The sequence below is a fragment of the Apus apus genome, chromosome 5 (assembly GCF_020740795.1).
Source record: "Apus apus isolate bApuApu2 chromosome 5, bApuApu2.pri.cur, whole genome shotgun sequence".
In the NCBI taxonomy this organism is placed as follows: domain Eukaryota; kingdom Metazoa; phylum Chordata; class Aves; order Apodiformes; family Apodidae; genus Apus; species Apus apus.
In genome coordinates this window covers 55,188,868-55,201,764 of record NC_067286.1, presented here as the reverse complement: position 1 = coordinate 55,201,764, position 12,897 = coordinate 55,188,868, and the positions used below count along the sequence as shown (strand labels likewise).

At 36.6% G+C, this 12,897-nt stretch overlaps 1 protein-coding gene across 7 annotated transcripts in view; it reads left to right on the top strand.

Moving 5' to 3' along the window:
• CDC42BPB (CDC42 binding protein kinase beta) overlaps positions 1–12,897 on the top strand; it is a 93,224-nt gene that overhangs the window by 56,014 nt on the left and 24,313 nt on the right. For all 7 annotated transcript variants that reach the window (XM_051622417.1, XM_051622416.1, XM_051622415.1 and 4 more), the window contains exons 8-21: positions 260–508; positions 1,461–1,540; positions 2,460–2,626; positions 2,726–2,845; positions 4,249–4,382; positions 5,693–5,935; positions 7,608–7,718; positions 8,178–8,422; positions 8,604–8,709; positions 9,050–9,174; positions 9,968–10,073; positions 11,616–11,764; positions 12,362–12,456; positions 12,544–12,623. In XM_051622417.1, coding sequence (XP_051478377.1) covers positions 260–508; positions 1,461–1,540; positions 2,460–2,626; positions 2,726–2,845; positions 4,249–4,382; positions 5,693–5,935; positions 7,608–7,718; positions 8,178–8,422; positions 8,604–8,709; positions 9,050–9,174; positions 9,968–10,073; positions 11,616–11,764; positions 12,362–12,456; positions 12,544–12,623 — 2,010 coding nt within the window. The remainder of the gene's footprint in view (positions 1–259; positions 509–1,460; positions 1,541–2,459; positions 2,627–2,725; positions 2,846–4,248; positions 4,383–5,692; positions 5,936–7,607; positions 7,719–8,177; positions 8,423–8,603; positions 8,710–9,049; positions 9,175–9,967; positions 10,074–11,615; positions 11,765–12,361; positions 12,457–12,543; positions 12,624–12,897) is intronic.

Genomic DNA, 12,897 nt, shown 5'->3' with positions numbered 1-12,897 from the left:
CAATGGAGTTATTGTGATTGAAGTTTTAGTTTCAAATACATCTGATTTAAAGAACTTAAGAAATTATTACTTGTCCTTAAAATCCAGGGATAGAAAGTCTATCACTTTCATTGTGCTCTGCCACAGCTTGCTGGAACTACAGCAATGTTTGTCTGTTCATTTCCAGTTTTACTGGAACACATTCTTTTTGAAGTTACCATTGAAAATGACAAAATGGATTCATTCTCTAAATAATTTCTCTATTTGTTTTGTCTTCTAGGAACGATTTCAGTTTCCATCCCATGTTACAGATGTATCTGAAGAAGCAAAAGATCTTATTCAGCGACTTATCTGCAGTAGGGAGCGTAGACTGGGACAGAATGGAATAGAGGATTTTAAGTCTCATGCATTTTTTGAAGGACTTAATTGGGATAATATTCGAAACCTAGAAGCACCTTACATTCCAGATGTTAGCAGTCCTTCTGACACCTCAAACTTTGATGTAGATGATGATGTACTAAGAAATCCAGTGAGTCTTTGTTTTTAAATACTAATAATGCAAGTATGCAACCTTGCTGCACTGTGATGTACTGTGATGTAGTGAGAACTTATTTCAAAATAAGTAATGTAACAGATCAAAAAATAAGTCATTTCAAATGTGAAATTTTTTTTAATCTCTTGACATTTTGGGTTATTAGAAATCGTGAGCTGCTTTTCCTAAATCCACTTGCCAAAATGAACTAGTGTTACATGGTGAAAGTTAAAACATTTCAGTGGGGAAAAAATCTTCAGTTGCCCTTGGAATTATTCCTTTTCAAAGGCTAAAAAATTAAATAAATCTGTCTTTAGAAACACACATCTATTCTCTATGCAGCCTACTGTCACAGCTGTCCAGGTGAGAGAGCTCACAGTGCTACTTCTCTACTCACTTAAGAACCAGGAGGTTGGTTTTTAGAGCTAGAACATTCTTGTTGGACTCCTCATTTCTGTTGTGTAGTAGTTTACAAACTAGAGTCAGGAGGAGCAGAAGGCTTTTGTGGTAATTTGTTCATCAGATAGTATTCCAAGAAATGAAGAGCTTTTGGCATATTTTTTTTTATTATGTATCTAACAGAAACTAGCACACTAAACCAAATGACATGCATTTTGGTGCCAGGTCACTTTTAATTAGGAGATTGAAATTTCGGGGTTTCTTTTACTGGTTGCATTGTGCTTTGACCTTGTTGAAATGCTGCCCTTTCAAGTGCCAGTTCAAGAAGCTGCTAAATTCTGTCATTATTTTACATGACCTAATCTGAAAAAAAGTTCATCTAGGAACAATGGAAGACTCTACAATAAACATAACTGCCAATTGTCAGTTGGTGTGTGCTAAGAAAAGTCTTTCCATTAGCTGTCTCTCTTTAACTGTTGAGGTTAAATCAAATGCCTTTTCTCTGTGTGGGTTCTCTTTTGGATTTTCATGTGTGGTTTTTTTCATGCAGGAAGTGGTGCCACCAAGTTCTCATTCAGGCTTTTCTGGATTGCATTTGCCATTTGTTGGGTTTACGTACACAACTGATAGGTAAGCAAAGGATATCTTGGTTATTAATTTTTTTTTCCCAAATGCAGCTAATACTGGGAAATTCTCATAAACATGTAGAAAAATTATGTCCATAGGTGCACCTGTGGATAAACCTTTTATCTCCCACATCTTTTTTTTTTTTACAATTATCTGAACATATTTTGATCATGCCTGTAAAGATTAGATACTTTTGTGTTTAATATTTTATCTTTATGAAATGAATGAAAGTTATGGGACTATATATTTCACCTGTAATTGAGTATAAACTTGTTGTTTGTGTATTGAGAGGCTGGGAGCAAGTCTTGTCCATGTTGCATGTCTGTCAGGAACAGCTCAGAATTAGCTCAGTGGTCCAGAGTCCTGCTGGTAGGTTAAGTTAATGTGGGTGGTTCTGAGCATGGACAAAATGTGGCTGACTGCACATCTTTGAACTGTCCTCCATCTGGCTTCAGAGATCCCTTAAACATATGCTAGCTGTTCTGCACTATTTGTCTCTCCGTTATTTCCCTTTGCTGGGGTTTGTTACCTTTCTGTAGTGAAATCATGTGGCTTAACTTAAATCCATCTTTGTCATGCTTCAAACTAAACCTTGGGGTTTGTTCCTCGGCTCTCTCCGTACAGGTACACTTACCTGCTGTCAGGTAGTAGCAGTCTTTGGTATAAGAGAGACGACATTTTCCATCATTTATAATATGAATATATATCTACATCATTAAAGTCCTGAATGCAGGTATCTTAATTCTACAGCAACATACGCAGGGAATAATCAGTTTATCTACCCTGACAATTGTCTCTACAGTAACATTTACTGCACTAGTTGTTCTTGTAAATTTAAAGCGAGTATTTGATGGAATCCCAGCATGTCACTGCTGTAGACCACTGTGAGGTTTTTTATTAAAACTTATATATTTGTTTTCAGCTCTTTATCTGATAGAGGCACTTTAAAGAGTGTGATGCAGTCTGACACTGTAACCAAAGATATGGATGCACAGCGTGACTTAAGGAACACTTCACAAATAGAAGGCTATGAGAAGAAAATACGGAAATTAGAGCAAGAAAAGCAAGATTTGAACAGAAAACTGCAAGGTTAGTGGTTTATGTTTGTTTGGATTCTTCCTTCTGCTCGTTAGGAGAAATTGGAATTTATTTTATTCAAAACATTCTCCTTCCTTTTCTGATTTGAAGAATCCACACAGACAGTGCAGAACCTCCAGGGACCAGTGTGTGTTCCAGTAAATACAAGCCGTGATAAGGAAATTAAAAAACTAAATGAAGAAATCGAACGGTTGAAGAACAAATTAACAGGTAAGCCTCTGGCATTATAGTTAATGCAGTTTCATGTACTAGGAGTAGCTAAATATGTACTGTGTTTTTGCAATTAGTAGAACTGATGTTCTTGAGGGGCTAAAATGGGGAGTCTAGACTGAATTCTAGACTAGAATTATCTAGATGGGTTCAGTTAAAGATTTTATTTGTTATGTCTCTAGAAATCTCAGGAGATCCTGTTTTCTTATTCCTCATTCTTTTGGGGTGAGGGGAGGAAGGGCAGGTATTGTTTTGGAGGGTTTTAATGGAGCTAGGAGTAAGAGACAACTGGGAGAGAAGACTGGTTGCTCTTTAGTAACATAAGGGGATAGGTGGGAGGATGTGTAATAATAGTACACATTTAAATATTTCTGAGCTCCTGCTCCCTGTGTGGTTCTGTCTGGTGATAGTTTAATTAGGAAGCACTGAGCATTGCAGGAAAACAAATACTGGCATCTATCCTGAGACAAGACTGACTCATTCATATCACTGAAAATCTGTTACTTGACAATGCTGTTAGTTTATCCATACAAACCTCCTGCTAGCATCTAATTTTGTAGTGGGAATCAATGATAAACAAAATGGTAGTTTTGAATTCTAATTGCTTGGTTTATAGGTTTATAGGAGCTGTAGTATAGCATAAGTGAGTTCAGGTGTTGAGTTGCTGATTTATTTTTTTTCCTACAGTTTGGCAACATACCCCCTTTGTAGGTGCATGCATTGCAAAAATCAGCTCAGCTTTTTTGAGTAGGTTATCCTTAAAAAAAAAAAAAGCTATTGTTGTATATTCTGGAATTAAGTTTGAGTCAAAATAGTAAGATTAAAGGTGGTAATTTAAAATCAAATTTGTTTAATTTTCTTTGAGAGTAAAGAGGGAGTGGCCAGGAGAATGTACTGCCAGCGATATGAGCAGTTGGGTTTCCAGCCTGCCTCGTGCAGGATGGTATTTCCTTCTCAGATTGTGAGTTCTTATCTACTCTAGTAAATAAATAGTCCTTTCCTGTCTTGCTGGACACACTAAAGACTGTAGCCTTGCTTGTCGTATAATGAAAACTATTTAGAAGACAAATTACTAGAACTGGAATTTCAACAACTCAAGTTTATTTCAGTGTTTTCAAGGGCTAGAAGTTACATTCCTCAAAAACAAAACAAAACTCTGTGCTAAGTGTTTTTTTTCATTTCAGGAGACCACAGTCTTAGGGAGGTTTTCTGTAATAGGCTGAGAAAATTAAAAATTATCTTGTAGAGCTGCCAATGCTCCAAAATTATCTTAACCAGTCTTAAATGATGGGAACAGGAAAGAAGCTGATTTTCCAAACTGATGCCAGTTTGCTTGAGTTATGCTGCTTGCTTTATTGGCATAAACTTGGGACCAGTTACCTTTAATATGGATTAATCTGCAGATATAAGTAAACTGGAAGGACAGCTTGCAGATGCAGTGGCTTTTCGACAAGAACACGAAGACTCCATGCACAAGTTGAAAGGACTAGAAAAGCAGTGCAGAGTGTTGCGGCAAGAGAAGGAAGATCTTCATAAGGTATTGATCCGAAGATAGATACATTTAAAAATGGTCATGTAAATAGCTATAGAACAGTCTTGTTGTGATTGCAATTTTAGTGATATAAGCGCTGCTTTTAAATACTACACTGAGATGTTAATGAACCTGTTAATTTCGTTAGCAGTGCAGTAGTTTTCCAAAGTAGCACACTTTCCTTTTTGGGAGTTGATAGGTACCTTATTTATTTCACATGTATTTTGCTAGATGGAACAAGCACCTTAATAATAGTTTTGATTTAACATTTTAATTCTTCTCAATTGTTTTAATATAGACAGGAGTTAAACTCAGATCTGTGGCTAGTAATCAGTCCTGTAGATACAAAAAGGCATATATTTGTCTATATGTATGAAAAAGTTAATATAGCTAGATCATTGCTCCAGCTTGAGCCCAGTTACTCTTTGTAATACCAAAAGGTTAATTACTGCTTGAGGCTGGGAATGACTTTTATGTAATGGCTGAGTTTATTACTGTTGTGTAAATTACATCTTCGTTTGCTTCCTAAAATATAACAGCATCTTAGTTTAAGTCAGCAGAATATTTTGCAGTAAAGTAAGTAGGAGTTTGCATATACTACATACCACTTCAAATAATATAAAAAAATGTACCTGTATTCAAGTCACTACGAACAGCAGAATGTTTTAGAAATCCTTTGGCCAATATACATTAATTCTCTTGTGTAGTTGTGCTCTTTCTCTTATATTTGTTCCCCACTCTCAAATTATTTTCTGTTGAACATTCAATTTCTAGCTTAGTATGGTTAATTTTTGTTAACTACTTGCTATAAAGGAAACAGCTTTTATACTTTCAATTGAAGTATTAGAGCTGCCTAGTTTGCTCTAAGGAATTTTCTTCAGTTTTCTGAAGAATTTCACAAGATTTGCTGCAGCATCTCAGTGCCAGTACAGTGTATTTGATGGCTCCCTCAAATGAACTTTCTGCTAAAACATTCCTTTAAAGAAAGATTACTATTGTGCGGGTACATGGTGGTAATCTGAAAGTAAGTTATTTAGAATTGAAGTGGAATTGTGTAGTCAGATTTGTAAGTCAACCTTCTGTAACAGCAAAGGTATTCGTGCAGCTGCCACACTGGAAGCAGAATAACTACTGTCTTGGTTTGTTACTGCAGCTGCTTACCCCCAAAAAACTGTATAAATTAAGTAATGTTTAAAAGTTATTTGAGGTGGTTGAAATTTCAAGTCATGCTCATTTAAGTCCACTTCCTTTCTTCTTGGAAAGAATATATGGAGTTCAAATTACTTTTGTATTGCTATATTTGTTATTTAAACCAGCAACTTGTAGAAGCCTCGGAGAGGTTAAAGACACAATCCAAAGAACTGAGGGATGCGCACCAGCAGAGGAAGCTGGCTGTGCAGGAGTTTGCTGAGCTCAGTGAGAGGATGGGAGACTTGCGGTCCCAAAAGCAAAAGCTGTCCCGTCAACTTCGTGACAAAGAAGAAGAGGTGGAAATGAGCATGCAGAAGATTGATGCTATGCGACAGGACATCCGTAAATTGGAGAAGATCAGAAAAGAGGTAGCTTGATAGAGTTGACAATAACATGTTTCAGCTGCTGCTTATCCTGTATCTCATTTGTGATTGTATTGAAAAACCAGGGTTGGTAATGATAATTTACTTTGCTTATCTAGAAGAATTTACCCCACTAACTCTTCCATATAACTTTGCTACCAATCACAAAATAGTTCTTGATTTTGTTTCCAAGTGGTTTACCGATATACCAGGAAATTAACTGAGTTTCCTTTTTGGTTTGTACTCAAGCTGGTGTTAATCTGGGGAAATCTGTTCTTGCTATATGCCAAGCATCTTAGTTCTTGGGTTTTGATTTGTATAGATTCTTGACTCCTAAGTCAGCTTGAAACCTAGAAAACTTAATGTCTTCATGTGCTTTAAGGCTGGAGTATTCTGACTTAAAATTTTTTTCAACTGAATTTTTCTCTTCAACTGGAGGGAGGAATAATGATACAGACTAAATAGGTGGTTTTCCTTCCTCTGTAGTTAGCCACTGTAGAGAATATAATATCTTTAAGCAAGTCAGTTTCCAACTAGCATTCTAGACAGCTGGCAGTTTTACATAAGTTTAAGTTAATAACCAGAAGAGGGCATAAGAAACAGCTATTTTGGTTAACCCAAAGTGTTTTAATCACTGAAAAATTATGAAATTTTATGTATTATCTGCATGAAATGTAGAAGATACGTTCAAGAACTTTATAGACATTGCTAGGAAACTTCTAGCAAATTGAAAGGCAGTCTGTGAAAATGCAGTAAGAGATAAAGTTTCTCAGACTTTTATTCATGAATAATAAGTGGTAATTAACTGGGAAAGGCAAAGGTGTCTGTTGCACCATATTTGATGAATAGGGCTGTGGCACCTCGAAGGGCAGTAGGCATTCAAGCCTGATTTCTTACTCAGTTAAATATTTCTATGCAGGGCTTTATAATCTCCTGTCTTTGTTCTTACAAAATCCTCTGTTCTCCTTTTCCTAACACCTGTATCAATCTTCAATTCAGAACAGAGTCTATAAGTTGATTGTCTTGGCCCACAATTCTGAATACACTCCCTTTAAAAACAACTTTGCTAGTTGAATTTGAATTCAGAAAAATAAATCTTACTCTTCCTGTCAGGTTGTAAAACTGTTCTACTATTGCTTGAATTGCAACCGTTGCCTTAGTTGCCACTAAATTGTCTTTCTGATAAGCTTTCTGAAGTCAGTAAGTGGATGATCAAGGTTATTTTGTTACATAATTGCAAAATAAAATTGTTCAGTGTTCATATCTGAAGTATTTTTAAAAATACTTGGCTTAAAGGCCAGGACTTTTAAGCTGCCTTAGTAGGTCCTGAGGCTTGGAGCTGACCTGCAAATGTGGGAGACTCTTTTTTCACAACTGCATTGACTTCCTGGTGGCATTTCCTTCTCTTAGCATTAATAGAACCTGTGCAGTTATTCCTGCACATACTTTGTGTATTTCATATCAGTACAAAAAGTCATGTAGTAATAGTTCTACTGTGTGAAATGGATGCCTCAATCAATGAAGGCAAAACCATGATCATTACATTCTGAGATGACTGTTGTAGTGGTGTAACATAAAATAGAAATAAGGAAAAACTCATCCATATGGAGGAAAGGAAGTTAATGAGACAGATAGCACTGTCTTGTGTTGAAGTGACTTAAAATTACTCTTGTTGCAGCTGGAAGCCCAACTTGAAGAAGTTGTAGCAGAAGCATCAAAAGAACGCAAGCTTCGTGAGCACAGTGAGGTCTTCTCCAAGCAATTGGAAAATGAACTGGAAGCTCTGAAGGTTCATGATTTTTGACAAATTTTTACTCATGATGCAAGAGCTGCAGTAGTTCTGCTGTCTCAACTGTTGATGCCTGTGGGAAGCTTAAAAACTGCAGCATTACTAGAAGCTTGACCTAACCTGTTCAGATTTTTTTGGAGGTTTTCTGTTCAAAGTACTTTAATATATCATTGGAAACTAATGTCTTGAAAATCTCCAGTTTATGAACATAAGCAGATACTAAACTGATGTTATCCAAATTTGTTATCTCTGCAATCCATCTGAACCCCTCACTAGAGTCATGTAATCAGAGCAGTCATTTATGGGGCTCAGTGCTGGGAGACAGGTGCCTTTTAAATCACTGAATGCCCAGATAAAAAATTTGCCTAAGTGCCACCAATTCAGCAATTCTAAATTGAATTCATGTTCTTGAAATATAAAGATTATAGTCTCTTCCTGATGGTTTCTCTTCTCCTGCAGCTGAAGCAGGGTGGCCGGACAGCAGGTGCCACACTAGAGCACCAGCAGGAGCTTTCCAAAATTAAGTCTGAGCTGGAAAAGAAAATCTTATTTTATGAAGAGGAGTTGGTCCGACGAGAAGCGTCACACGTTTTGGAAGTAAAAAATGTGAAAAAGGAAGTACACGATTCAGAGAGCCATCAGCTTGCACTGCAGAAGGAGATCATGATATTAAAGGACAAATTAGAGAAAACAAAGCGAGAGAGGTAAGATTTTGGGCGTGATTCATTAGCTTTGGATATCTGGAGGTTTGGGTATTGTGTTGCATAGGTGTCTATGCAGGGTGGTATATCGCCTTAACTGTGTTTATTTCTTTTAGAAAATCCCAGTCTTCAGGTTCAGCAGTGTTACAGTGTAACTGTTTCTGTTTCTTGTCCTTCTCCTCAGGCACAGTGAAATGGAGGAAGCAGTAGGAACAATGAAAGAGAAATATGAGCGTGAAAGATCTATGCTCTTGGAAGATAACAAAAAGCTAACAACAGAAAATGAGAGGGTAATTATTTTAGGAAACATTTTTAAGTAAAATGTAATTCTTTGTTACTTTCTGATGTTGAAGTAGTCTACTCACTGATCAGAACAATTCTCAGTGACCTCTACACTTGCTTTTTCTTCTTTTCCTTTGTTTTGGATTGTTTTTTTGTTAACTGGCAATGTGTTGTTCTATGCTCAGGAGCTGTTCTCCAGTTCCACAAAAGAGGAACTGGTTCTTTAGTCCCTGTTAGAACTTCCAGATAGATCTTATTTGTTAAGGTTCTATAGATACGTAGATGCATGCACATGTAAAAAGTCTGAAACTGACATAAGCCATGGGTGAAATTATTTTTTTATTTCAGCTTTGCTCCTTTGTGGACAAATTAACAGCACAGAACAGGCAGCTAGAAGATGAGCTCCAGGACCTAGCAGCAAAGAAGGAGTCCGTTGCTCACTGGGAAGCTCAGATTGCAGAAATTATTCAATGGTATGTGCTTTTTAGAGATCCAGATGACCACTTTCAACTTTTTCAGGTTTGACTGGCTTTTTTTGTTGTTAATATATAGCTAGGCCCTTTCTCTGTGTTGGGGACCAACAAAAGCATGGTACTTCTGAGTGTGGATTAACTGTTTCTCTTGTGCTTTCTAGTGTTGCTGTGTAGTAATGACAAGTGAAACTGTCAAATGTTATTATGTACGAAGGAGAGGATTTTGGTGTCAGCTTCCTTCAGTCTCTAAAGTGATCATTAAATCAACCAATTTGGAATATTTTGATAAATTAATTCAGGAAGGTGGTCATTATTTAAGAAGTCCGTGTTAACATATAGAACCTCATTAGTTATACTAGATAAGTACTTTCACATAATTCACAGGTCAGTTCTTCCCTCTGTTACTTGCTATTTTAGCAAGCTGTGTGCAAGTGTTTTCAGCATGCAAGACAAGAAGGCCTTGAAGGTAACCCTTATGAAAATTGAACAAGCAACATGCAAATCATGTTCCAAACAGTAACAGTGAATCTCTGCAGAACTCTTGCTGATGGTAGAAGGGAAACTTCAGTTTCCCTGACAACTGCCACAATCAAGAGAATCAGATAGAAAAAAAATCTGAAACAGGCAATCTAGGATATATTCAGTTTTCTGTTGCTGGGAGAGTTTTTTCCTGCAGTGTCCATTTCTGCTATGTCTCTAAATCCAGTGCAGACACTGATTGTTTGGTGGTACAGTGTTTGGTGCTATGAGGCATGAAACTGTAAAGTAACAGGTTTTTGTAATTACACAATAGGGTAAGTGATGAGAAGGATGCTCGTGGCTATCTCCAAGCATTAGCTTCCAAGATGACAGAAGAACTAGAATCATTGAGAAGTTCCAGTCTGGGGTCACGAACACTGGTAAGAAAATAGCAAGTATTCAGGTTGTTCTGAGGATATCTTAAGAAGCTACTTTATTTTCAGCTACTGTCTTATCAACATCTCATCATAATCAGAATTCTTTTCTTAAAAAATCTTCTGCTCTGCTAATGACTGTCTAGATTTTAGCTATTGCTTCTGAAATCCATTTGGATCATATTATCAGAATTTGATTGTTAGAGTGTTACATGGGAGTAGAGAAATGTACCTCAGCATGTTAGGTGCAAGTGAGTAACTTTTAATTGCTTTTACAGTGGGATAACAAAGCAAGTTTTCCTTTGTGAACAAGCATCAGCTAGTTGGTTTTGTTACAACCTGCTGACACTGAGAGCAGTGTAGCTTTATTTACATGCAGAAGAGTAAGACTTTATGCCATAATCTTCCCATACAGTAGTAACATGAATTTCCAAAAAAATCAGCAAAATAGAAGAGCCCTCACAAAAGAGTATGATTTCAAGGATTAAAGCACTGGCTTGCCTTGGCAGGTAGTGAATACCTCTGTAAGGAAAGGGGGACCCATTAGCAGCTAGACACGGAAGCCCACGTCCCTAGGAATGCCAGGCAGCACAGTCTGCCATGCAAAAAGTGCATCTGCTGCTGGTTTATACAGATAATAAGTTACTCATCCCTTCCAAACCTATGAATAGGAGAAAATAAGAGAAAGTTACGACTTGGCTACATTGTCAATAGATGATTAGAATGTTGAGAGGTTTAATAGGAACAAAGATCAGATCAAACGCAGTTGGCATTTTCTTCTTAGCTATTGCTGGAATAAAGAACTGTCTGTTCTTTATATTACAACTGGTTTTGTAATTTCAGGAGGACTTGATCTAAGGCAGTTATTTCTCAACATAAAAGATTTTCTTGACTGTTACTTGCAGGTTTGTGTGTGACTAAACGGGTATCCATAAAGGAATATCAGAAATGTAGTCCAGAATGAAAAATGCTTGAAAAAGCGTTTTTACCCAAAACTACAAATTAGCTTTTGGGGGTATTAAGGTGGAATTGCATGGTGTGTGCAGAGGTATAGTGTATGCTGCTCCACCAGTATAAGAAATGTTTAGGAAACTGGTATCTTGGGTGTCTCAAAACCCAAGATTATTTAATTTTTTCATGTTTTCGCCACACACAGTATGTTTTATATTAGTGTGTTTTACATTAAGTATTTATATTTCTCTAATGCTTGACAGTCCAGTATCTTGCTGTGCAAGTTTTACACTCTTCCTAGATTGGGCAATAAAAACTAGCCTTTTTCAATGGGCTCTCTCAGTTTCTCAGCAATCCAGTGTTTTTGTTTCAAGAATATTGTGTTAGTGGTTTAACCAGTATAGAAATGGCTCATTACTTCATTTATGTGTTTAAAAGTCAAACCATTGACCAGTATCCATGTAGGAAGCAGACTGTCCTATAACTAATTTAAAGAAAGTTGTCTGAACCGGCGTGAAAGCTATTTTCATGTATTTGAGCAAGAACAGAAACATCTTTAGACTGCTTATACTAATATTCAGTAACTTACTGCAACAGGATCCACTTTGGAAAGTGCGACGCAGTCAGAAGTTGGATATGTCAGCTAGGCTGGAATTACAGTCTGCCCTTGATGCAGAAATTCGTGCCAAACAACTAGTTCAAGAAGAGCTACGGAAAGTTAAAGATGCAAACATGTCTTTTGAAAGGTAACAAGGGCCTTGGTTCTGGTTGGGGTTTCATGCACTGCTTTAAATTGCTAGTTAGAATAGTAGCTTCCTTAAAATGGCTCCATGTGCCTGGCATATTGGACTTTGCCAGGAAAAAACCATTCTACAAACTGCACATTTCTAACATAGTCAAATGAGAACTGTAAAAATTGCTTCAAGTAAACATTTCACTGCTATGAGTTGCTAGGTAATAAGATACGGATCTTGGGCATCTGAGGACAAAAAAAGTGTAAGAGCAAATTCAAAGCAAATGCAGTAACTTTTCTTAGACTAACTGGAGAGCAGATATTCTTGGAAATTAAAAGCCAAACTGCTATTAGAATAATTTTGTTTGGCAGGTATCTGCAGTGGTAGCAGTAGTTTCAAATATAGTTTTCACTGTCTATTGAAGTAGTGAGGTTGCCTACTCATAGGAAAAATAAAATTATTCAGCCTTAAAAAAAATATGATAATAAAACACCACCAGTACTTAAAAAAAATAAAAAAGAAAAAATTTTCCAAAATTTTCCTTATGCACTGGCATTCCTGTCTCTGAGATAGTTCAGACTGCATTATGATCATATTGTGTTGCTTTAGCAAATTAAAGGAATCAGAAGCCAAAAATAGGGAACTGTTGGAAGAGATGGAAGGTTTGAAGAAAAAACTGGAAGAAAAATACAGAACAGATTCAGGTAATTAAAGTTTCTATGTTTTAACAGAGTTCTAACACCACCTGTGATGTTGCCTTTTAGCTAAGCCTGTTCTGCTTTGCATTTTAGGTCTCAAACTTCCAGACTTTCAAGATTCCATTTTTGAGTATTTCAACACCTCTCCTCTTGCACGTGATTTGACTTTCAGAGTGAGTTACTACATAAAATAACTATAAGAAGTGTGATAGTTGAATGATACTTTTATTACATAAAATCATGCTTGAGCGTTATATGGCACATTGGGATCTGACATATAAGTCAAAAGATTGTGACTCAGAATTGCATGTCTAGTAGATGTCAGATTGCTTGGCATTTTGTAGGGAACCTTTGGGAAATATTCCCAAAAGTTCATACTGATTATTTCCCATTCTAGCTTCTTTGTTTAGGTTAATCTCAAACATTTGACTGACTAATACATATTCA